The 23,339-nt window shown below is 49.9% G+C and overlaps 3 protein-coding genes and 4 non-coding genes across 12 annotated transcripts; 5 read left to right on the top strand and 2 right to left on the bottom strand.

The window, feature by feature from the left end:
• Positions 1-427: 427 nt before the first annotated feature.
• Surf6 (surfeit gene 6) lies at positions 428-12,897 on the bottom strand. The gene is made up of 5 exons (NM_009298.4): positions 12,704-12,897; positions 9,739-9,942; positions 9,347-9,435; positions 2,877-3,077; positions 428-2,735 (listed from the first exon to the last, which is right to left on the bottom strand). Exons 1-5 carry the CDS (start codon positions 12,795-12,797, stop codon positions 2,256-2,258), a joined length of 1,068 nt encoding a protein of 355 aa, NP_033324.1. The 5' UTR covers positions 12,798-12,897; the 3' UTR covers positions 428-2,255.
• A 2,379-nt stretch (positions 12,898-15,276) lies between these two features.
• Positions 15,277-20,652, bottom strand: Med22 (mediator complex subunit 22). Of its 5 annotated transcripts, none has more exons than NM_001033908.1 (4): positions 20,303-20,652; positions 19,003-19,083; positions 18,103-18,311; positions 15,277-16,003 (listed from the first exon to the last, which is right to left on the bottom strand). In NM_001033908.1, exons 1-4 carry the CDS (start codon positions 20,423-20,425, stop codon positions 15,814-15,816), a joined length of 603 nt encoding a protein of 200 aa, NP_001029080.1. In that variant the 5' UTR covers positions 20,426-20,652; the 3' UTR covers positions 15,277-15,813. The 5 variants fall into 5 exon arrangements, with proteins under 5 accessions (NP_001029080.1, NP_001365715.1, NP_001365716.1 ...); NM_001378786.1 differs by having other exon boundaries at positions 18,103-18,419; NM_001378787.1 differs by having other exon boundaries at positions 20,301-20,652.
• A 42-nt stretch (positions 20,653-20,694) lies between these two features.
• Rpl7a (ribosomal protein L7A) lies at positions 20,695-23,322 on the top strand. 2 transcript variants are annotated; one of them, NM_013721.3, is made up of 8 exons: positions 20,817-20,840; positions 21,016-21,136; positions 21,432-21,581; positions 22,029-22,169; positions 22,376-22,455; positions 22,681-22,811; positions 22,998-23,067; positions 23,175-23,321. In NM_013721.3, exons 1-8 carry the CDS (start codon positions 20,838-20,840, stop codon positions 23,277-23,279), a joined length of 801 nt encoding a protein of 266 aa, NP_038749.1. In that variant the 5' UTR covers positions 20,817-20,837; the 3' UTR covers positions 23,280-23,321. The 2 variants fall into 2 exon arrangements, with proteins under 2 accessions (XP_017174412.1, NP_038749.1); XM_017318923.2 differs by having other exon boundaries at positions 20,695-20,840; positions 22,681-23,067; positions 23,175-23,322.
• Gm23969 lies at positions 21,271-21,344 on the top strand. Its single transcript, XR_003954178.1, has one exon. It is a non-coding gene; the product is annotated as a small nucleolar RNA SNORD24 (small nucleolar RNA).
• LOC115489587 lies at positions 22,228-22,301 on the top strand. The gene has a single exon (XR_003954168.1). It is a non-coding gene; the product is annotated as a small nucleolar RNA SNORD36 (small nucleolar RNA).
• On the top strand, positions 22,540-22,610 carry LOC115489586. The gene has a single exon (XR_003954167.1). It is a non-coding gene; the product is annotated as a small nucleolar RNA SNORD36 (small nucleolar RNA).
• LOC115489588 lies at positions 22,858-22,925 on the top strand. The gene has a single exon (XR_003954169.1). It is a non-coding gene; the product is annotated as a small nucleolar RNA SNORD36 (small nucleolar RNA).
• Positions 23,323-23,339: the final 17 nt, after the last annotated feature.

Below are 23,339 nucleotides of genomic sequence, written 5' to 3' on the forward strand. Positions count from 1 at the left end.
CCCAGACAGCTGTCAGTCCTGTTGGATTTCCCTCTCACAGCAGAGGCAACACATGTGTCTGTTCACCACACTTCCTGCTATACGGGAGTCTTAAAGTGTTTAGGTTTCCAGAAACCAGACTTTAGTAGTTATCTCCGATGACTTCCATGAAGTTCTTAATGTTCTGTCTCTGCCCAAGACCAGTGAGATAACTCAGGTCTCATTTCTGTGAACAGTAATGACTGTCCTGCACTTCTGGGATAAGCCTGCTTTCTTACACCACCCAGATCCCTAGTGGGCTGGGCCTACCTCATCAATCATTAATCAAGAAAATGCCCTACAGATGAGCCTGCAGCTCAATCTGGTAACATCTTCTCAATTAAGCTTCCCTCTTCCCAAATGATGCCAGTTTGTGTCAAATTGACAAAAGCTAACCAACACACAGACACAAATAAAAACAAAATATTTTTAAAAGAGTAACTATGGGAGGGCATTATTTCCAGGTTTAAGAAGGCATAGTTGTAGGGAGAGATTCCCTAATTATTTGATTGGGTAAATAAAGATGGCACAAGCCAATCACTGGGCAAAGATATAGAGGCTGGTTTTCTGGGTCCCAGGAGAAAGAGGAGGAGAGGAGATTGAGAAAGGGCCTTTTGGCCAGGCTATGGGACAGAGAAAACAGGCACAGTGTAGACCTGGGTGCCGCAGGAGGACCTCACCTGGGTCCTCGATCAACGGGCAAAACCGGTTACAGGTGGAAAGGAGTTGGCACAGATGACAAACAAATACGAACACATGGGAGTGTGGTATCTGAATGTAATTTGTCAAATCGAGCATCAAACTTTTAATACAGAAGAAAATAGGGAAGTTAGGTGACACATCAGCAAGGTACAATGAGGTTACCTGGAAGCTTAATGACTCTTACTCCAGTGCTGGGATTACAGCAATGTGCCAACACTTCTATCTAGATCTGTGTTTTGTTATTGTTGTTTTCTTACACAGGTCTCTACGTAGCCCTGGCTGGCCTCAAACTGAAGAGATCCACCTGCCTATGCCTCCTGAGTAATGGGACTAACGGTGTGTGCCACCACACACAACAAGCACTTCTTAATTCTGTTCAGCCTTTAGTAATTACAAATGACCCCAGCCCTACCAGCCCACCCCTGCACCCAAGCTCTGACCCGGGAGGGTGGCTCTGCACCTATGTCTGGCCATTCCTGTCACCTAGTTAAAAGTAGCCCTATCTCCACTCACAACCTCAGCCTAGCCAGCATCCCAGGAGCCACCCTGCCCTGCCTCCTTTCCTCCAAAAGCACAGACTTATCTTTGGGTTTCTATTGCTGTGATAAAACAAAACAACATGACCAAAAGCAGCTTGAGGGAGAGAAGGGTTACGTCACCAAGGGAACCAGGACAGGAACCTAGAGGCAGGAAGTAAAGCAAAAGCCAGAGGAGTGCTACTTAAGGGCTCACTCCCCACAGCTAGCTTGCCCTACTTTCTTAAACAACCCAGGACCACCAGTCCAGGGGTAGCACTGTCCAAAATGAACTGCTCCCTACCACATCTTTAATAAGCGCACAACAGGCTTGCCCACAGAACAAGGTAGTGGAGCTCACAGCTGAGGCCTCTCTTCTCTGACAAGTCCAGCTTGTGTCAAACTGACATAAAACTAGGCAACATACAACCCCAAGTCTCAGCCACCAATTGGCTCACAGGTGAGCAAGCATATCCTGTGGACTCAGGAAGGACTCCAGGTTTTGAGCTGGATGCCAACACAAAGACAGCCCCGGAGCTCTGGCACAGAGACATACCCGACTGGATCAGATTCTCCCACTAACTCCCTGGGCTCTCTCTGTCCCCAGGGACTAATAAATACAGAACAGGTAGCCAAGGCTTTGTGCGCTCACGGCCACTGGGAATGCAGGTGGGCAGGAAAGAGTCGGTGAGGGTGCCTCACTGTAACCTCTATCCTGACTCCAGAGAGTTCAGAACACGCAGACTTACAGACACGTAGACACACCTCTCCAAACATGGGAGATCCCCTCTATCCCTCTCAGGGCCTGGAGGACACGGTCCTTCTTAAAGATGCTGATGAAACAACCAGGCACACAGTCAGAGATCTCACTATGGTTGTGGGGTGCAAGAACTGTGTTGACCTCACACAGGAGACCCAGTCTGTTGCCTAGACCTGCACTAGCACCACATACCATCCCAACCCTCAAGGATGGAGATGGAGGGAAGGGGCTGAGCCAGGAACTTGGCAGGTGCAAACTGCTCAGGAGAGGCCTGCACGCTCCAGGTCCTGGGGAAGCACCCGGCCCTTCTTGTGGGCCTTCTGTAGCCGTCGCTCAGCCCGAGCTGCCTTCTTCTTGCGCAGGTTCTGGCGCCGCTTGTCCTGTCGCTGCTGCATCTTCTCCACCACATGCTCTGAACGCTTCTCCCACTTGCGCTGCCGCTGTGCCCGGCGCTTCTCTTTGCGCTTCAGGGCTTCCTGCAGCAGGCGTTCGTCATCCCTGATCTTCACACCCTCAGCCTTGTACAGCAAGTTGGTCCACTTCATCTTGGCCTCCAGCTCCTGGGCCTTGGCTGCATCCTGATCACGAAGCTCGTCCAGGCGGCCCTGCCGTGCCTGCAGACGGTCCAACAGCTGCCTGTAGTTCCTGCCTGTGAGCGGTGTCAGGTTCCCTTTCACTTTCTGCCTCTTCTCCTTCTTGCGCTGGGCCTTGCTGGCTGGCTCCTCTTCAGTCACTTCCACCTACAGGAAAGAGGCACATCAATACGCCCCATCTCACTAGTGTCACAGGCCAACAGATTCTGTCCCCTTAGCTGGGCGTCTCCAGCACGCACCTAGACCATCAGCAAGGGGGCAAAGCCACTCAGCCTAGACCACTCTCACCTTGTTAAAGATCAGCCCTGATTCCTGCAGCTCCTTGCAGGCCATTTTGGGGGTCACCTCTACTGGCTCCTCCTTTTTCTCAGCCTCTGCAACCTGCTGCTTTGCTTGGCGCTCCTTCCTCTTCCTCTTCTTCCGTTCCCTCTCCTGCTTTCTCCGCTGTCTTTTCTCGAGAGTGGCAGCAGACAACTCCTTGGTGCTACCCTGTGGGTAAAAGATAAAAGGTGGAGGGTCCACTCCTTAGGGTTCCTGTGAGCTCAAAGTCCCTTCTCGAACCGTGGCTGAGATGAGATGAAAACCTCATGCAAGCCACAAGTCCACGGTGGCCACATCTCACCAATATGTGACCTCTCACCCAGATGAAACAGCAGTGTTGAGGAACCCCGAGTTAGAAATCCTGGCTCGGGCTGGTGAGATGGCTCAGTGGGTAAGAGCACCCGACTGCTCTTCTGAAGGTCCGGAGTTCAAATCCCAGCAACCACATGGTGGCTCACAACCATCTGTAACGAGATCTGACTCCCTCTTCTGGAGTGTCTGAAGACAGCTACAGTGTACTTACATATAACCAATAAATAAATCAAAAAAAAAAAAAAAAGAAATCCTGGCTCTACAAGGAGGACATTCTTCCATTGCTAGTAGGAGTACAAACTTGCACAACCACTCTGGAAAGCAATTTGGGAATTTCTCAGAAAACTCAAGACTCTCAGTCTACCTCAAGACTCAGCTATACCACTCCTGAGTATACACCCAGAAGATGCTCCACCATCTGACAAGAACACTTGTTCACCTATGTTCATAGCAGCTTTATGCAAATAATAGCCAGAAACTGGAAACAATTCAGATGACCCTTGACTGAAGAATAAAGAAAATGTGGATCCTTTACACAGTGGAATATTACTCAGCTATTACAAACAAGGACATCATGAATTTTGCAGGCAAACAGATGGAACTAAAAAGATCATCCTGAGTGAGGTAACCCAGACACAAAAGGATATGCATAGTATGTACTAACTTATAAGTGGGTATGAGCCATAAATATGGATTACCACGGTACAATCCACAAACCCGAAGTAGCCAACACTCAAGGACCAAGGGAGAATGCTTGACTCTTTCTCTGAAGAAGAAATAAAATAGACACTGGAAGTCAATGGAGGGGGGAAACAGGAGGAAGACATTTTCGAGGGGAATGGGAAAGAGCAGGGGAGAGAATGGAAATCAGCAGTGGGAGGGTGACTCTAGGGCTTGCCAGAGACCTGGAGCAGGGGGTGACTCTAGCTAAGACTCTTAGCAGTGGGAGACATGGAGCCTGAAGTAGTCACTTCCTGTAGCCAAGAGGACTCACAGTGGAGGGATAAGGACACCAACTGTGATGGCTTGAATATGCTTGGCTCAGGGAATAGCACTATTAGAAAGACTTGTTGTGCCAAGCACACTCCAGTGAAGTCTGCTTGGCAGGCCGAGAGGCCTGGAAGCACTCACGAGGCAGGGAGTTTCAAAGAAACTCAACCTCCTGGAACTGTGGCATCCCATAGCACATATGCTCCAATTTTGTCGTTGCAAATGGATCTGTGTGCTTCCTTTCAGTATTGTTTTGTTATAGGTGCCTCCAAGCAAGGACTTACCAAATACTTAAGCAAAATCAAACTTTGCTTCCTGGCCTACACCAATGCCCTAGGTAGTCCTTGAGCTGACCCTGGGCTTGAAATTCAGTAAGAATGTTGCCTATTCAGTGACATTCAGAATTGCCTCTAGTATTGTAAGAGAGATAGTGAAAGAAATCAGGCTTTACTATCTACTACATAGAGTTAGAAATCTCAGGGCAAGCTTAGCAAAGTAAGTTTAGAATTCTTATTATAGTTATGTATGGCAGACTACATTACTTATTAGTAGAAAGTCCCCCCACACTATCACTTAGAATAAAAGCCAAGTCGCTCCCATATACAAGAATTTACAATGGTTTAGGAAGTAGATCCAGCTGTGGTCTTAAGAGTGTTGCATTATTCATGAGATGGTTAGCTAGAGCGGAACTCCCTAATTACAGCCATGACTTGGGTGTGAAAGCCCTTGCCCTAGGAGTGTAAAGACCTCACACCTGGCTTCTAAGACTATAGCTGACCTTATCTCAGTTGTTTTATTGCCCAGTTCCTGCCAGTCTTTGTGTTTGCATTCCTCTGTTTTGTGTAAGAGTCATTAAGCATCTGGTAACCTCATTGTACCTTGCTGATGTGTCACCTAACTTCCCTATTTTCTTCTGTATAAAAAGTCTGATGCTCGATTTGACAAATTACACTCAGACTATAAACTCTCTCGTGTCCCTTCTGTCTGTCATTCAACGACTCCTTGCCCACCTGCAACTAGAGATCCGTTCTACACAGAAAGGGACCAAAAAGGGTCTGTGGCCTTGTTGGAAGAAGTGTCACTGTTGGGGTGGGCAATGAGACCCTCCTCCTAACCACATGGCTGTCAGCCTTTTCCTGTCTGCCTTTGAATGAAGATGTAGAACTTTCAACTCCTCCAGTCCCATGTCTGCCTGGACACTGCCATGTTCCTGCCTTGATAATGGACTAAACCTCTAAACCAGTAAGACAGCCCCAATTAAATATTACCTTTATAAGAGTTGCTTTGGTTAAGGTGTCTCTTCAAAGCAATGGAAACCCTAAGGCAGAAGTTGGTATCAAGGACTGGAGTATTGCTGTGATAGGCCTGACCATGTTGTTGTCTGTGGATTTGGGGATTTTGGATTTGGAAAGCCATGGAATGCTTAAATTCGGATTAATGGGCTACTCTGTTAGGACTATGGAAGACAGTGGTGCTAAGGGTGGTTTGAACTGGATAGGCCTGCTGGCCCAAGAGGTTTCAATGAAGAAGTATGCGACCTAACTGTTCTTGTGGGATTTTGGTGAAGAACATGGCTGCTTTATGCCATTGTCCAAAGAATCTGTCTGAGGCTCAAGTGAAGAGATTTAGATTAATTGCTTTGACAGATGAAGTCTCAAGACAGTCTGGTATAAATTCTGTTGTGTAGTTTCTGAAGTTCACTCTTATGAAGAGTGTTTAAATGAAAAGGGGCAAGTTGAAAAAAAGACAAATATAAAATGCATTGTGGGCTGGTGAGATGGTTCAGTGGGTAAGAGCACCGACTGCTTTTCCAAAGGTACTGAGTTCAAATCCCAGCAACCACATGGTGGCTCACAACCACCCATGAGTTTCTTTGATAACGAGATCTGATGCCCTCTTCTGGTGCGTTTGAAGACAGCTACAGTGAACTTATAATAAAAAATAAATCTTTGGGCCGGAGCAAGTGGGGTTGGCCAGAGCAAGCAGAGGTTCAATTCCCAACAATCACAAGAAGGCTCACAACCATCTGTACAACTAGTGTACTCATATCCATAAAATAAATAAATCTTTTTAAAAATTGCATTGTAACAAAGAGAAACCAGAAAGTGAAATGGAGCTGAACCCTATGTTCAAGGAGATAAAGAGATAAAGGGAGGGGTGACTTTTGGGGCAAGATCCAACCCAGCTAAGCTTAGGTCCAAACCTTTAATCCCAGGATTGAGAGGCAAGGAGATCTCTGAGTTCAAGGTCTATCTACAGAGCAAGTTTTAGGACAGCCAAGCTTAGGCAAGGGAAGGAATTGGAAAACAGAAAGCTGATGATAATGTGGTGTGCCAAGTTTCAGGCCCAGCAAGCAGCAGAACTTAGCAGCTTCAGCCACATGGCTCTGGCTTTAGAGTCAAGAATGGAAGGGACTACTGGGACAATTGATGCTGGTTAGCTAGAGCTAAGAAATTAGCAGTGATTAAGAGAACAGCATTGCTAAAGTGAAATCTTCTGGGAAGGGTTTTCTGGGAGCACAAAGAAGCTGTGTTCCAGAGAGCCAAGGTTGTACCTCATACTGCAGCTAGACTCCGTAGTAATGTGTAAAAATCACCCAGGTGATACTGGTTTTGAAGGCATGAAGGGCAAGCCAGGCGTGTTGGTGCATGCCTTTAATCCCAGCACTTGGGAGGCAGAGGCAGATTTCTGAGTTCAAGGCCAGCCTGGTGTACAGAGTGAGTTCCAGGACAGCCAGGGCTACATAGAGAAACCCTGTCTCAAAAACAAACAAACAAACAAACAAAAAGAAGGCATGAAGGGGTCATGGAGAGTAGCTGAGCTTGCCACTGTGAGAGGTCAGGGAAGGCCATTGGTAAAGCTGCAGCCTCAGTTGCAGTTGAAAGCCCAGGACTGAAAGGGTCTTGCAAAGCTGAGGCTTGGTACCATAGAGAGCCTACTGGTTAAGCCTAGTTGCAGTGGAAGACCCCAGCATATTGGAGATGCCAGTACCATGGGATGATCACCAAGAACAGCAGCAGTAGTGGAGTGAAGTCCACCTGAGCCTAGAGTGTGACAGAGAGCAGAGCTGGAGAAGTGACAAAAGCCCTTTGGAGGAAGACATAAGATCGTGTATGGATTCTAAACATTGAAACAAGAAGCTGTGAAGCTGAAGTTGACTTGGGGACCCCATGATGTTAAAGATGCCAGAGCTATCTGCTGAGGAAAGCTGCTAACAGGGAGTAGAACCAGCCAAGGAGAAAGAAGTTCGTTACAGTCAACAAAGATGAAATGGAGTTGGAGATTGAAGACTGCTTTGACATCAAACATGGAGATGCAGAGTTTTGAGTTTGCCCAGCTGGTTTCCTGTGTTATGTTAGGGATTACAGTTAAGTGATTGGATGGATCTCAGGAGAGACTTTGAACTTTGGACTTCTAACTGCTTAGACTACTATAGAATATGGGAACTTTGGAGGCCACGCTAAATGTATTTTTTTCTTATGCTATGCTATAGGCTCATGTGTTTGAACAAGCCTATGGGGACCAGGGAGTGGAATGTGGTAGTTTGAATATGGTTGGCCCAGGGAGTGGCACTATTAGGTGTTGCCCTATTGGAGAAAGTGTGTCACTTTGGAGGTGGGCAATGAGACCCTCCTCCTAACCACACAGGAGTCAGTCTTCTGTCTGCCTTTACATGAAGATGTAGAACTTTTGGCTCCTCTAGCCCCATGCCTGCCTGGATGATGCTATGCTCCCGCATTGATGATAATGGGACTGAACCTCAGAACCAGTAGGCCAGCCCCAATTAAATGTCCTTTCTAAGAGTTGCTTTGATCTGGTGTCTCGTCACAGCAATGGAAATTCTAACTAAGATACCAACCTACCCACAAAACCTTCAACCGAAAATATGTCCTGCCTATAAGATGCGCAGGGACAAAGATGGAGCAGAGACTGAGAGCACGGCCAACCAATGACTGGCCCAAATTGAGACCCATCCCGCAGGCAAGCATCAATCCCCGACACTGTTAATGATACTCTATTATGCTTGTAGACAGAAGCCTATCATAATTCTGAGAGGTACCATCTAGCAGCTGATGGAAATGGATGCAGAGACCAATAGCCAAAACATTAGATGGAGCTCAGGAAGTTCTATAGAAGAGGCAGGGGAAAGACTAAAGGACCTGGAGGGGATAGGAACCCCAACAAAGACCAACAGAGTCAACTAACATAGACCCATGGGAGCTCCCAGAGACGGAACCACCAACCAAAGAGGTGGACCTAGGCTCCTACACACATAGCACATGTGCAGCTTGATCTTCATGCTGGTCTCCTAGCATCTGGAGTGGGGACCGTCTCTGATCCACTGTTGCCTGCCTATGGATCTGACTCCCCCAACTCCACCACTTGTCTGGCCTTAGTGGGAGAGGATGCACTTAGTCCTGGCAGTGACTTGATGGCCAGGGCGGGGTGGTATCCTATAGGGGCCTCCTTCTTCTCAGAGAAGAAAGGAAGCGGGAATCAGGAAAGGAAATGGGGGCACTCGAATTGGGATGTAAAGTAAATTTAAAAAAAATTCAGGGCTCCATTCCAGCATATCAGAACACTTCATCTTTCACTGTCCTAGAGTTCAGAACTTAGGCTGGGTGTCTATAGTGGAGTGGCTGTGCTAACCACTAATATCTCCGACTCATGAAACACACAGGTTGAGCTCTCCCTGCATCCCTTCCGGCTCCACAGCCAGACAGCAACTGCTGCGCTGCAGGATGAATGAGGGCCTTGAGCCTTGATCCTCTTAGGAACCTGGAGACAGTGACAGGGAGGGTGAGGAGCTAAAGCTCAAGAAAGGAGCTAAGAAAGGGGGACAGGGAAGCCAGCACCATGCCGGGGAGTCAAGGCTAGTCAGGCCACCTCACCTGTTCTGGACAGTGACCTTCATAGGGACAATTCAGGGCTGTGCTCCCCAAAGGAAGGAAGCCATGCTTCTGAGGGACACAGCTTCCAAGAGGCAGGTGGTACTGGGGACTGAGGTACTCCAAGGAAGGAACTACACCTGCTACCTCAACCAAGAGGTGGTCCGCACGCCACAGTAGCACAGAAGTGGGGAGAGAAAATATTCTACAAGCCTACTCCAGATGTTCAGGAGACTCCTCATTTACCTGGCCCCGGGCCAGCTGGATCTTTTCATGCAGCCGCTGTCGCAGAAAATCCAGTGCAAAGACAGACTCCCGTGCTGTGCCTTGGCTATCTGCAGGGAAGAAAGCTGAGCTGAAAGGAAGTTGCCCTCCCACCACTTCTCCTCCCTACCTCCCTCAGGGCCAAGTGGGGATTTACAGGCCACCATTAAGAAGTTCTACCCAAGCTCCTTTAAAACACATCCCTTGCAGCTGCACTATGAGATTGGTTCCTATGACACAGAAAAACAAGTAGTGCCTTGTCACCAGGTTGTCATGCAGCACAGGACAAACTCCGGCTAGCACTGTTGAGCAGTGGGGACATTTGTGTCTAGGCCCATCCCAGCCCTGACCATGCACATCCTGGAGCCACTTACCTTTAGGGGACCCCAGGGAGCTCAAGCCCTTCTCTTGTTTGGATACCATTGGGTTCTTGGGCCTAGAAGAGGTAGGAGGCTTCTTGCCCAGGGCTTTAGTCTTGTGATCCATAGCTTTCTGTTCCTGCTCCGGAGACTTCTTTTGTGTTTTCTTCCTTTTCTTTTTGGGGGCGCCAGCAGCTTCTGAGCCTTTTGTTCTGACACCTGAAATGCAAAACAAGCAGAGTCCCTTTTCACCAATTCAGCAGAGGAAGAGAATGCAAAGAACCAGGTAGCTAGGCCAGCACCGCCTGTCCAGAGCTACAACCACCTCCTGCCAGGGCAGCAGGCAGCTATGTGTCTATCACCCCTTAGTACTTGGAGGCCAAGGCACTAGAATTCCTGAGAGTTCGATGCCAGGCTGGGCTACATAGTGAGATCCTGTCTCCAAAGAGCAAAAATAAATTATTATTTTTTAAATGCAAAACATACTCACCCACTTGGCAGGGCAGTTATGCACATGAAGAATAGAATACCAAATATGGCTTCAGGGTGGTCACCACCCGAATATCTACACATAACCACCTCTTCTAAGTAATGACAGTACTGCCACACACTTTCTCCTCACTGCCCAAACCTCAACACTAGGCTCATGGACAACAATTTCCTCCTAAATAAAACCTGCCAGCAGGGTGTGGTGGAGCACGCCTTTAATCCCAGGACTCAGGAGACAAAGGCAGGTGGATCTCAGTGAGTTTAAAGCCAGTCTGGTCTACAAAATGAGTTCCAGGACAGCTAGGGCTACACAGAGAAACCATGGAAAGACAAGACAGAGGGAGGAAGGGGAAAGGGAGAAAGGGGGAAAAAGAAAGAAAGGAAGGAAGCAAGTATACCAGCCTTCACCTTGGAGGCGCGCTCCTTAAACTCAGGAACCAAACACCAAGGCTTAGAAGTCCCTGAAACTGACCAGATTCACTAGATCCCCTCTTCCCCAAGCATAGATAAGAAGGCAGAGCATCACTTAATCAAACAGAAGTACATGAAATAAATACTCTCCAACTTTTGAGCTGCCTGCAAGTTGTGCAGTGCACTTCAGGTTTCCAGCTTTTGTGATCCATCACCCATGCTGGGGTAGACTTTGGTGGTAAAGCTGTGTTTGAATCATTTCCACTCCTGTGAGTCACCCCATAAGGCTCAATTCATTTGCCTCTCTGGACTTCAGCAGTATTCTGCCTTTGGTTCTGCCAGAGATTTCCTGGAAAGAAGCTGTCTGCAGACTGACTCCTCCATGTGACTAATAGATAATAAACGTTTTGGAATATACTCACTTAGCAGGCCAACCTAAAAATTAAGAATGCTATCAGCACCAGGCACACCTTTAATCCCAGCACTCCACTTCAGAGGCAGATGCAGACTAATCTCTGTAAATTCAAGGCCAGCCTGGTCTACAGGGTCCAGGACATTACAAGCTACACAGAGAAGCCCTGTTTGGGGGACGGGAGGAACTGCCATCAGCATCTAGTCCTAAAGAAAGCTGTCATTTTGCTATATGACCTGGTATACACTCTAATGTATTTTAAACCTGCTTTGACTTTCTTCGTTCTGTCAAACTTCAAGAAACTACTTCAAGGAATATTTTCCCTTGGAAAATGGGACTTGGGGAAACCTAAACCCATGTTTACAGGCCACCATCATTCTAAATGGGCTCCAGACCAAATGCTTCATTGTGCTCACGTGCAGCATGTGTGTCCTGGCTGAGCAGGTACTCATGTGTCTTCCTACATGATACCACACAACAGCTCTCACACACATTAGGCAAGTACTCCAACACTAAATCATACTTCCAAACCTCCTTTTTCTTTTGGTAAATTTATTACATTTTAATCATGTGCACCATAAATGAGGGTGGCTGATGGGAACAATCTGGTCCTCTCCTAAGAGCTGTAGATACACAGAACTATTGCACCCTCTCTCCAGCTCCGTTTGTTTGTTTGTTTTTAACACATGATCTTAAGCCAGGCGGTGGTGGCACACCTGGGAGGCAGAAACAGGTGAATCTGAATTCAAGGCCAGCCTGGTCTACAGAGCAAGTTCCAGGATAGCCAAGGCTACACTGAGAAACCCTGTCTCCAAACAAGCAAACAAATAAAAGGGGTCTCAGTATGCAGTCCTGGCCATCTGGAATTCACAGTAATCTTTCTTGCTTGTTTGCCAAGTGCTGGTGTTAAAAGGCTTGCAGACCACCTCCCACCTGTGCCTCCCAGACTCGTTTACTTTTATGAGTGCTGTTTGTAAGTATGTCTGTGCATCAAGACCATCCCTGGTGCCACTGAGAGCCAGAAGAGTGTTAATGAGTCCCTAGAACTGGAATTAGGGGCTGGTGTCAGCTGCCATGTAGCTGCTGGGAACCAAATCTGGGTCCTATGCAAAAGTAGCAAGTGCTCTTAACCACTGAGCCATATCTCCACCCGCTCCTTTTACTTTCGGAGAGTTTCCTGAAGTTGCTCATGCAGAGGTGATCACATCCTGTAGTCCTGACAGGCAGGCGGGTCTTGACCTCGAGGTCTTTCTCCTCAGCCTCCCTACCAACCAGGCCCAGACGCAATTAACATTTTATGATTTAAGACTTGCTTCCACTTCCAAAGATAAGGAAATGTTAGCGCTTTAAACTAAACAGCCAAGAATGGAGTGTGCGTTCTTTCAACACAAGAAACACATTCACAGACAAGGGCTGAAAAACACACACGCCAGTAAGAAAACTCTTCACACTTGTAGTAGCAAGCCCGATTTTCTTTCCGTTCGAGTCTGGTAATTTCCTAACTGCCTCCCACTCCTTCAGGGCCCAGAGCTCAAGCTTTTGCTGTCCCCGCGAGTACCCACCCGCTCGAACTCATATCCCTTGCGGGGGGTCCGGCCCCGACCTAGGACAGCGGGCTCCTTACTGACGGCGTCTGCTCCCAAAAGCTGCTCGAGCCGGATGCCTTACCCCATGTGCTCCTCTGTCGTTCAGGGCCAGGCTGCGCGCAGATCTTCTTGGCCAAGTCCTGAAGATAGGTATCCTTGGCCAGGAGAGAAGCCATGCTGCCAACCAAGGCTGGGACCAGAATAGGAAGCTCCCGCGGTGGAGCCCCGCCGGAAGCTCCGTACACGCAGGTACCACCAGTAGAGCGGCGTGACCCCGCCGGAAGTATCTTATGCGCAGACGCAGCCTGGAGCACCGGAAGCCACCCCCAAGGATTAGCCGTAATCTAAACTCCAGGTTAGCAAACCAGCCAGCCAGCCCCGGAAGCCACAGTGTAAATCCGCTAGCAGCTGCTTTCCTCTCGGAGCTCAATTAGCCATGCCTGACGGGCCGGCTACTCCTCAATCTGGAGGCGTTTCTCTGAAAATGGAGCCTGTAACCTGAGAGGGCTGGGCTCCCACCGAGCTTGAAGCCCTCAGGGCCGGGCAGACCTGGGCTACTATAGCTCTTTCCCTACTGCTGGACTGAAGGTCAGAACCCCGCCTGCAGGGGATGCCCAGCATCCTATTGCCACTCCCGCCACACAGAGCAAAACGCAATCAGGTATAAAAAGACGTGGGCCACAACTAGAGACCTGAGTATGGCGTGGATCTTAGATTACATGCGGTAGCAATGAATCTCAATGGTGATGAGCCCTTAGGAATAAGAAACTACTTGCAGATGGCGTTAAAGCTACTTATGAGGAAATGAAGGGAAAGGCAAGCCCAAAGAAGAGCCTGCCCGGTAGTTTTTTGGGTGTGACCCAGCAACTCAGAAGTTCATGAAAAAAGGTGACACACAACTTACATCACTTGTGACTCTGAATTTCTAGAACACTAAATCCCCAAGCAGTATCTCCAGGGAGCTCTGGCCCTGGCCACGCAAGCAGAGGAAAGACAATGGTGCCCTTTAAAGGAGAAGTTTCGCTTTTAAATGTGAACGACAGAATTGACTAAACAATAAAACACTGTCTTTCACTAGGTGGCTAAGCTTTCTCCAGGGCACTTACAAGCTCTTCCAACAGTTAACACTGCTTTGGCATCACTGCTGGAAAACTCCCTCACTGGGGCAGTGACTTGCCCCTAGCTACACATTCCAGTGCTATGTTCTTTTTGGCTATTGTAGGTGCTGGGTCACCTGGTGACCAGCCTATGTTCCTTATAGACCCAGGACTACAACCATGGATGAGGCATGCTGATGGTAGTCAGGAGTGACAGGCTGAATGCACATACCTGCCCGAGAACCATGGTTTCTGTATGTCAGCCGTGAGCCTGGTACTGAGGGGCAATGGGGTCTGAGCTCCCGGTTTCTAAGATCTTCGCTTCTGAGCAAGACACCTCAGCCTTTCCAAGCCCAAGGCCAGTCCTTCTAAGATGCAGGCATGATAGCTCTAAGTAGGATGGCAAAAATAGGTGGCATCAAAGGTACAGGTGCTGCAGTCATATAGCTTGCAGTACTAGCGGATTCTTCATCCATTTATTTTATGTCACGGATTTACTAGATGCCAGGAACCCAAAGCTATATAAGGAGGGGCCGTCCCACTGTTCCCTCCATGGGTGTCAGGCCTCTTGGTGTTACTGTGCTCCTCACATGCGCTGCTTTGTGATGGACAACTCCTGGGAGAGGTTACCCAGCCACTCTAAGGACTTGGAGCTGTTGGAATCCCTCGGCGTCTTTTGGTGTCTCTATTGCCAACACTGTCTTTGCATCTCTGAGTCTCTCACGCATGTGTGCAGGTGTGAATGGTGTGTATATGTATGCCTGTATGTGGTGGACATGTGTGATGAAGTGCCAGCCTAGGCCTCACTCTCCCATCTCCCCCTTACTCCCTCTTCCCATCAATGTAGTATTCCCTGCCCTGAGCACAGTGGCTTAGGTGACTCGGCCACACTGTGGGTTTGGTTGGCCAGGTTTCAGGTCACAGTTTTCTTGGCTGTGGGATGATGCTAGTGTCTACTTGAAGATCCTCCAGCCACATGAGAGATGTGAAGGGGTGGTGGCTCAGTGGCTGCTTCCCCACCTCTAAGGGCTCTTCTTCCACCCCAGAGGCATGGTAGGGAAACTGGAAGCCCCCATCTGGACTCTTTATTTCCATTATAACAGTGTTCAGCCCTGATTTTGACACCTGTTACTACAGAGACATCTTTGGGCCTGCACCTGTCCCACAGCCCATACTACCTGTGATCAGGGGTTGTTTACCACCCCAGCCCCATCTCAGGGCAGCCCCGAACTGGAGTCCAAGTGGCTAAATTGAGCCCCTGAAGGAGAAGTGACCAGAGCAGAGGACACTACTAGACTTAGAACTTCTGTGCTAGCTACCTGGGGTTCTCTGGGCTGAGCGGGCCAGGGCCCCCAGTCTTACCTGGTACCTGTTTACCCCCTTTCTGTTGTTCAACTACAGCCTCTGAACTGAGAATTTGGGACTTATTTTCTGGTTGTAAAAATAAAAAGTGCCATGCCACTTTTATAAGAAAAAAAAAAAAAAAAAAAGGAGGGGCTGTTACTCAAGGAACCCAAGGGCAATCTTGGACTAATCAAGAAAGACAGACAACAGCACAAAAAGCTAATGTTTTATTCAACAGTCTCATCTCAAAAGTAGCAGAAGGAAATGGTGGGAGAATCCAGGAAGACACCCTGGCTAGCTGCCTCTCACACAATCTTGGACAGTCAGCTGTGGCAGAGACATTTATGCTCCAGGCAGCAGGCAGTGGACAGGGCTCTCTATAGAACCTGAACCTAAGGATGGGTAACTGGACTTGACTAAGGTCCACTGAATACCTCACAATTCTAAACAAACTGAGGCTGTCTTCCTATCACCAACCACCCTCCCTATTCAAGGTCTTCAATGGGACAAACTTCCACTGGCAGTCAGGAAGGGAGCCACCTGCTGTAAATAACTGGACAGCATTCCCCAACCATCACGGGGAACTGGCCCTGGCCTGGACAGGTTCCTGAGGCTACAGTGGCTCCTGATCCCAAAGTCCCCAAGGGAGCTAAAACTGAAAAAAGCTAGGCTGTGCTGGGTATCCACAGCACTTCCTTTCTGATAAACTAGGCCCTAGGGAGGGCTACCCTGCGATGGTACCCCAAGAGGCTCAGGTGTGTTCTGTAGGGCCAGGGCCACCACCATGGGAGTGGACAGGGGCTGCAGACTGTAAGGGACCAGCACCAGTCTCCGGGGACGCCAGAAGAGGGGCTGAGAGGCCATCAGCAGAATCTGCGTCGAGGTCCAGCCTCCAGTAAGCTTCACACAGAGGCAGGTCATTAGCTTCGCAGAGACTTGAGCTTTGCCACCACAAGAAACCCCCAGGAGTGACAGGAGCAGGCAGAGGAAAGCCAGGGAGGGGAAAGCAAGACAGATGCAGAGTTAAGAAATGAACATCACCTGACTGCCTCCCCTTCTTCTCCTCTGTGCTGGCCCCTCTGCTAAGCGGTTCTGGCCACTCTTGCATCCAAAGAAAGGTGGTGTCAACAGGCCATGTGACTTAGGCAAACTGTCCCCATGGGTCCTTCTTGACACATAGGACTCTCCTTGTTCCTATCAGCCTCTACCTGTTACCCATCCCTTACCAGTAGGGTAGTGATGAGACTTTACAAAGAGCTCCTGGTGGCAGACCTGTTTCCATCCCTACAGGGTCCTGGCCTAACTGGGTAACAGTCAGCAATACAGGTCTGAGCATTTCTCTATATACCACTACTCTAGCTCTACAGCTCTAAGCCCCAGGCTTTACACATTCCATTTCCTTACATTACACAGGGAAAGCCAGAGACAGGAGGAGGCAAGCACAATGCCTCAGTGGTCATAGCAGTGGCTACTTGGACCACATCTGTTTCTACAGCTGTCTAATATGCACAAGGCCCTAGCTTTCTCCCATGCCTGTCCCCAGCAGTCTCTCGCAGAACTACCCAAGACAAAGGGAGTAGCATCCCCAGGAGAATGGAGGGAAGGCAAAGCCAGAAAGAGCAAGCAGTTCGTATACAGGCAAGAGTAGCCATGCAGAGGGGAAGCTGGGCAACTGGTGGTGGTGTGGGCAGGAGGCTGATAGGGGCAGACAAAACCTACTGCCTCACCTACCGAAGAACTCTGCCATTTAAGGAAATTCCTAGGCATGGGGCAGCTGCTTTACCATGAGGAATATGAGAGAGGTGATTGCCCAAAGAGGACACAGATCATCCCAGAAACGTATGCACGTGATGCAGAGGGGCCGAGGCTTTGGAAACCCAGCACTCTGGGTTCCTATCTGAGCAATTTATCCCCTCAACCCTTGTACAGGACTGAGTCACTGTCCCAGTACTCATCCGCTCAAGTGTCCTTGAAGTACTACAAGGTAGTGACAGGAAGATGTGAGGAACTCACCCTGGGTTGGTCTAAGTCTCTGCCACTTTGGGGTACAGTAGATACTCCCACTTTTCTGCTAAGCTGATGAACACTGAGACCAAAGATAACCCCAGAACTCTCTGGAGAACTTTAGAACTACTGAAGCTTGGCAGTGACACTGAGTCTAAGATGGGAACAAGATGTCCACTGCAGCACTGGACATCTGTAGTTGACTGCAGCTTCTGTGCAGCAGCAGCAGGAGCAAACCTACCACCAGGGGGAGTCAGGCAGGGTGCTGCTGACCGGAACCTTAACTTCAAGCTAATGGGGTGGGGCAAGGCCTCCATTCTCCAGCCCGGTTCCGACGACATATTTTACACTGGACTCTTGATTTCTCAAGGCCTCTCTGGATCAGAAAGTTTCAGGTATCAACATTCTAAGTGGCCCTGTAGAGAGCTATGTGACAGATCCTGCCTGCTGCTATCCTCTGAGACTAACATAGGTCTGACACCAGGAGACTCCAGCTCCATGAATAAGGCCGAGCTGACATCCAGGTATCTTGGGCCCAGGAGTCAAAGCCACCCTGCTTGAGTTCCTTACCCCTCCCCCATCCCACCTCTCCACTGTGAGTCTGATGACATTCACATGGAACTGAATCTCTGAGCAAGCAGTAGGCAGGGCTGTCCCAGAAAGTGAACGTCGTTAGAGACCTGGAAGGCCACAAGGGGCCAATCCAGCCTTGACTAAACTGTCTAGACAGACAAGAGATTTAAAGCAGTAAGACAGAGACTGTGTTGCCCTGGAGGGCTTCCTCGCCCCCTGGGGGATACCCTTTTCTGGCCACAGCCGTTGACACACAACCAAGTCCTGTGTTTTCATCCCTCTTCATTGAAGGGAAGGCCTGGGCCCCTGCTGGTGGCTGGCTATGACTGTCTGTCCGTCAAACGAGCTAGTCAGGGGCTCTGCTGCCAAGGAGAACTTGGAAAAACACAAGGCCATTGCAGGCCCTAGCTGGTCTGGGCAGGCAGCAGGCAGCACCTGCATGGCAGTCCAGCCCTATTTGTACCTGGACGAGTAGTACTCCTCCTCCAGCTCATATAGGTCAATGGAGACCTCGTCCCGCAGGGTGATGAGCTTGCGGTCACACTCCTCCTGCAGGGCTCGAAGCTGCTGGTTACGCTGGTCGATGGCTTCATTCACAGACGGGAAGTCGTTGAGGATCAGAAACTGCTTGAGATCGGATACCAGCTTCATCAGTGACTCACCAGCTCGAACCTGCACCATCGTAATCAGGGTAAAATATAAAAGGAGGCAGACACAGTGGCCCTGCTCTGTGTACGTGCTGCTGAGCCAGCAGTGCATCCTGGAAGTCTGGTTTACGTTCTGCAAAGAAAAACACTGCCCTGTACAGAGGTATCTGTGAGGACAGAGGCACAGCCAGGGAGGCAAAATCAGTACCCTCCGTGACCAAGTGGGCTAAGTTTGCTCACTTAAAGGAGTTTTCCTTTCCCAACCACACCACTCACACCATGTACACATCCTGCGTATTCCACTCAGAGCCAACAGAAAACCATGCCGACTTTCCTCCTGACTCCTCCTTTCCCAGATACGGCACAACTGCAGGTTGGGCAGTCGCAGGCATCTGTGCCCCACACCGCTGCCGATACCCACTGCACAGACACTGCCTACTGGGCTTTCTCTGCAAGATCAAGAGGCTCACATTTCACACAGGACTCATTCCACCATTTCCTTTTCCATTCGCAAGCAGCCTTGGGAAACCTTCATGTCAACAGGAACAGCTGCCCTCCCTCTCATCACCACCACAGAACGGACAAGGCCCTCCTCCCAGTGCCTATGAGGGCAATCCCCAAGACAGGCTCTGCCCACCCCATTGCTCCCTTGTTTTCCTCTGCTACTCTGGACTCTACCTACAACCCCTCCATGGTGTCTTCCATCCCACACTCACGATGTTGGCTGCTCGAACGTGCATCTCATAATTGTCCTGTTCGCCCTGAGTAGCCCGAGACACCTGCGTCTCATCCTCAATCTGAGGGCAAATAAGAAAAGCCTAGAATCAACACAGGGAGCAGCCACCTGGCTTAGCTGCCACCGCCGCCGCCGCCGCCGCCACCCGCCTTCATGTCTTTACCATAGCCTGTCAGGCCTTCCCGCAGATCCAGAGCCTACTTCCTGTCTAGACAACTGGCAATGTCTCCAACCCCTTCTTGTTCTCTGGGTGACGATAGGTTACTTCATGTCAAAAGGACACTGCCCAGTCTTTGTGACAGTTTATAAGAAATAAAGGGCTAGAGAGATGGTACATTCAGTTCGATTCCCAGCAACCACAAGGTGGGTCACAACCAGCTGCCATAGGATCTGATGCCCTCCCTCTTCTGTCTGATGTTCTCTTCTGTCTTGCAGGTATAGATGCAAATAGAGTCCTCATATACATTAAATAAATCAATCTTTTAAAAAGACATTGACTTATTTAATGTATATGAGTTCACTGTTGCTGTCTTCAGACACACCAGAAGAGGGCATCAGATCTCATTACAGATGGTTGTGAGCCACCATGTGGTTGTTGGGAATTGAGCTCAGGACCTCTAGAAGGGCAGTCAGTACTCTTAACTGAGCCATTTCTCCAGTCCTTAAATAAATAAATCTTAAAAAGAAAGAAAAGATGTTCAATAAAGGATTAAAAAGACAAACTTTCTGATCTCTGAGTTTAAGCTTACAGGTGGACCAGCTGGAGCCTAACACAGACCTCAGTGGGCTTGAGGCTTCTCAGAAATTATTTAAATAGAACAGCATTTCTCAACCTGTGGATTGCCTTTCACAGGGGCTGCCTAAGACCATCGGAAAACACTGGCATTTACGACTCAAAGGGTAACAACAGTTCTGTAGTTGCAACAAAAATAATTTTATGGCTGGAGGTCACCACAACATGAGGGTTGTGGTGTTTAAGGGTTAAACTCACCAGTCATCACAAGAATCTATGGCAAGGGTAAACCTCAGCCCAGGTGGCTAGTGCTCAGTAACTAACGTAGAGCCCTGGCAAACGGGCCAGAGTTCTCCTCTCTGCTCTGTGCTTGTCACTATTTGGCTCTTCTATTTATCTGCTGTCCCATTACTTTTAACGCCTCTTCACTCCTACCCGCACCGGTCAGGTGAGTCACATTCCCTCTGCTTTCCTCACCCCTGTACCCAGGCCCCAGGGAAAACCAGTCCCAGCCTTCTCCAATGGCTTCGGAACAGCTACCACACACCTTGGCGGTCTTGATGATCTCGGTGAAGTTGTCCATGATGGACTTGATGTCGTCTTTGAGCCGCTTGTTGTATGACTGCAGCAGCGTCTCCTTGCTCTGGGGAAGGGCTCTCTGCTGGGCCATGGCGGGCCCTGGACGAGAACCAGTCTGGTCCGGCCCGAACCGAGTACTGAGGGCTGGGGACCGGGATTTCCGATACAACAGCTCCGTCCACGAACACACGCCCGGCAGCAGGCCCTTACGGCGAGGGAACAAAGCACCCGCACGCTCCTTCCCGCGGCTTCCGTTCACTCCTGGCGCCTCCCGCCGCCTCTCGGAGCCTGCGGTCCGGTGCCAGGGCCCGCCCGCCTGGACGAACGCGCAGCCGCGGCCCGACACGCCCCCGCTCAGGCTCCGCCCCTCTGTCAGAGTCCGAAGTGGGTCCTTGTCGCTTTAAATCCGAAATCCCGCGAGGGCGCCTGCTCTCGCGATATCTGCGGCCACTTACTTATCCCCCACAATTCCCTCTTCTTTCTTTCTCCAGCAGCCGAGCAAGATGGTGAGTGTCTCTGGGCCCCCGCGCTATCCGCCTCCATCCGCCGCCCGTCGCCCGTCAGCGGCGTTCTCCGCCGTCCCTGTCTCCTCGGGGTCCCTCGCGGAAAGGGAGCCACAGCGACCGACTCACAGGCAATGACTCCGCTGCCCGATGGCACGGGTTTCTCTCTTCCGTACAGCCCAAAGGGAAGAAGGCCAAGGGGAAGAAGGTGGCCCCGGCCCCCGCCGTCGTCAAGAAGCAGGAGGCCAAGAAGGTGGTCAACCCTCTGTTCGAGAAGAGGCCCAAGAACTTCGGCATTGGTAAGGAGTGGCGTCGGCGTGTCACAAGGGCAAGGCGCCTTGACGGGCAATGGACTGAATGAGAGCCGGGCACCGTCCCGAGCAGCCGCCACTGCGCATGCTCGGCTGGTGTGAGAAGGGGAATGGTGGTCGTGTGCAGATGATGTGACAGAATATTTGCTATCAGATGAGTGGTGATGACACTAGAACCACCAAGATCGCTGATGCACCGACGCCCTCCTGCCCTGGGTACTGCCTCGGCTGCAGGCCGGCCCGAGGAGAGGCCTCGGTCACAGTGTCCCTCTTAACTTCCCAGGACAGGACATCCAGCCCAAAAGAGATTTAACGCGCTTCGTCAAATGGCCCCGCTACATCAGACTGCAGCGGCAAAGAGCTATCCTCTACAAGCGGCTCAAAGTCCCTCCTGCCATTAACCAGTTCACCCAGGCCCTGGACAGGCAGACAGGTGAGGTTCCGGGCCCCAGAGCCAGAAACTGGCCCCGAGTTTGCCCTTACTGCAGTGCATGGCCACACTAATACAGCTATGAAGAGAGAGGTGGAAGGGGGTCCCCAGTCCCTCCACCTGGAATGGGCGGGATTTGGTGAGGAAGCAGTTGAGGAAGGATCCCCGTGTTGACCTCCTGCCGTCTCATCAGTGTACCACAATAGGGTGGTTTTGTTGGGGGATCAGGGTCTCTAGTTGTGGAGCTCAGCATTGCTGCCTGTTTCATGAGTGCTGGTATTAATGGCATGAGCCACAGCCATTCAGGGCTAGGAGGTCAGACACAACTTTTCAATGCCAGGTTAAGTGACAGGTTAGAATTGGGCCTGGGCGTGAGATTGCTGGCCAAGTAATAGCCCCAGCGCCTTTAAAGGGATTCAGGCTTAGAGTCCAATTGAATGTGTTTTCCAGCTACTCAGCTGCTTAAGCTTGCCCACAAGTACAGGCCAGAGACAAAGCAAGAGAAGAAGCAAAGGCTACTGGCCCGTGCTGAGAAGAAAGCTGCTGGCAAAGGCGACGTCCCAACTAAGAGACCACCTGTCCTCCGAGCAGGTCAGTGCTTCCCTGCCCGTCCCCCCCACCCCCCAAAGGGAGGATGGTAAGGCAGGCTGTGCAGTGATGTGTGAATTTCTTCACCTGAAAATATTGTGAAGAGTAAATCGAGCTTTTTAACCCTGAGTCGCAGCTTAGTGGAGCTGCATTTTTGTGACTGCAGCAGCCGGAGCACACAGGCAAAGTGGTTGTGTTGTATGTTCCAGGAGTCAATACAGTCACCACCTTGGTGGAGAACAAGAAGGCTCAGCTGGTGGTGATTGCCCATGACGTAGACCCCATTGAGGTAGGTGTGAGGTTCTGTGTGGCTTCTGGAAGGTTGGGATCTCTTGCTGGGTTTGAAGAGCTGGGGAAAAGATTGGTGTGGCTCTTGCAATGATGTCAATCTTTGACTGAAGTGACCTTGAAGTGCAATTACTGAGCTTTTTAACCCTGAGCAATTGCCACAAAGTATCTGTGCAGCTAGCTGTTGCTTCTGCCAAAACAACCTACAGCTCATGTTTGCTTCTAGCTGGTGGTTTTCCTACCTGCTCTGTGTCGAAAGATGGGGGTGCCCTACTGCATCATCAAGGGAAAGGCCAGGCTGGGGCACCTGGTCCACAGGAAGACATGCACCACCGTTGCCTTCACACAGGTTAACTCGTGAGTATTTATGCGCCCACACCTTACCCTCACAGCTTTGGACCATTTGCCAGTGATGCTTAGGAATTTCTTCACCTGAATCAACTATGTGGTCACACTGTTGTCTGAGGCAAAAAGGCAGGGAGGGAAGGGTTTATTACTCCTGCTTCTTAAACAGTAACGAGACCTTCCTCATTGCCTTTCCAGGGAAGACAAGGGTGCTCTGGCTAAGCTGGTGGAAGCTATTAGGACCAATTATAATGACAGATATGACGAGGTGAGTATATAGGCCACAGGCTTAATTTTGATTGATACATAAAATATTGGTCTATGCCTTAAAGTGTAAGGGGGACAGGCTAACGACTACTGCTTCTGTCATTTCAGATCCGTCGCCACTGGGGAGGCAACGTCCTGGGTCCTAAGTCTGTGGCTCGAATTGCCAAGCTGGAAAAAGCAAAGGCTAAAGAACTCGCCACTAAATTGGGTTAAATGTACACTAAATTTTCTGTACCTAAATATAATTACAAAATTATCTTGACTGCCTTTGGT

The sequence above is a fragment of the Mus musculus genome, chromosome 2 (genome assembly GCF_000001635.26).
Source record: "Mus musculus strain C57BL/6J chromosome 2, GRCm38.p6 C57BL/6J".
Classification (NCBI taxonomy): domain Eukaryota; kingdom Metazoa; phylum Chordata; class Mammalia; order Rodentia; family Muridae; genus Mus; species Mus musculus.

Coding starts and splice junctions, on each gene's coding strand:
- Rpl7a (NM_013721.3), top strand. Junction 22,456..22,680: donor ATGACGTAGACCCCATTGAG/GTAGGTGTGAGG, acceptor GTTTGCTTCTAG/CTGGTGGTTTTCCTACCTGC. Junction 23,068..23,174: donor ATAATGACAGATATGACGAG/GTGAGTATATAG, acceptor CTGTCATTTCAG/ATCCGTCGCCACTGGGGAGG.
- Surf6 (NM_009298.4), bottom strand. CDS start 12,797: ATGGCTTCTCTCCTGGCCAAGGATACCTATCTTCAGGACTTGGCCAAG. Junction 9,436..9,738: donor CTCCCTGGGGTCCCCTAAAG/GTAAGTGGCTCC, acceptor TCTTCCCTGCAG/ATAGCCAAGGCACAGCACGG. Junction 2,736..2,876: donor CAGGGCTGATCTTTAACAAG/GTGAGAGTGGTC, acceptor TCTTTCCTGTAG/GTGGAAGTGACTGAAGAGGA.
- Med22 (NM_001378786.1), bottom strand. CDS start 20,425: ATGGCCCAGCAGAGAGCCCTTCCCCAGAGCAAGGAGACGCTGCTGCAG. Junction 19,084..20,302: donor AGATCATCAAGACCGCCAAG/GTGTGTGGTAGC, acceptor ATTTGCCCTCAG/ATTGAGGATGAGACGCAGGT. Junction 18,420..19,002: donor ACGTTCGAGCAGCCAACATC/GTGAGTGTGGGA, acceptor TTTTCTTTGCAG/AACGTAAACCAGACTTCCAG.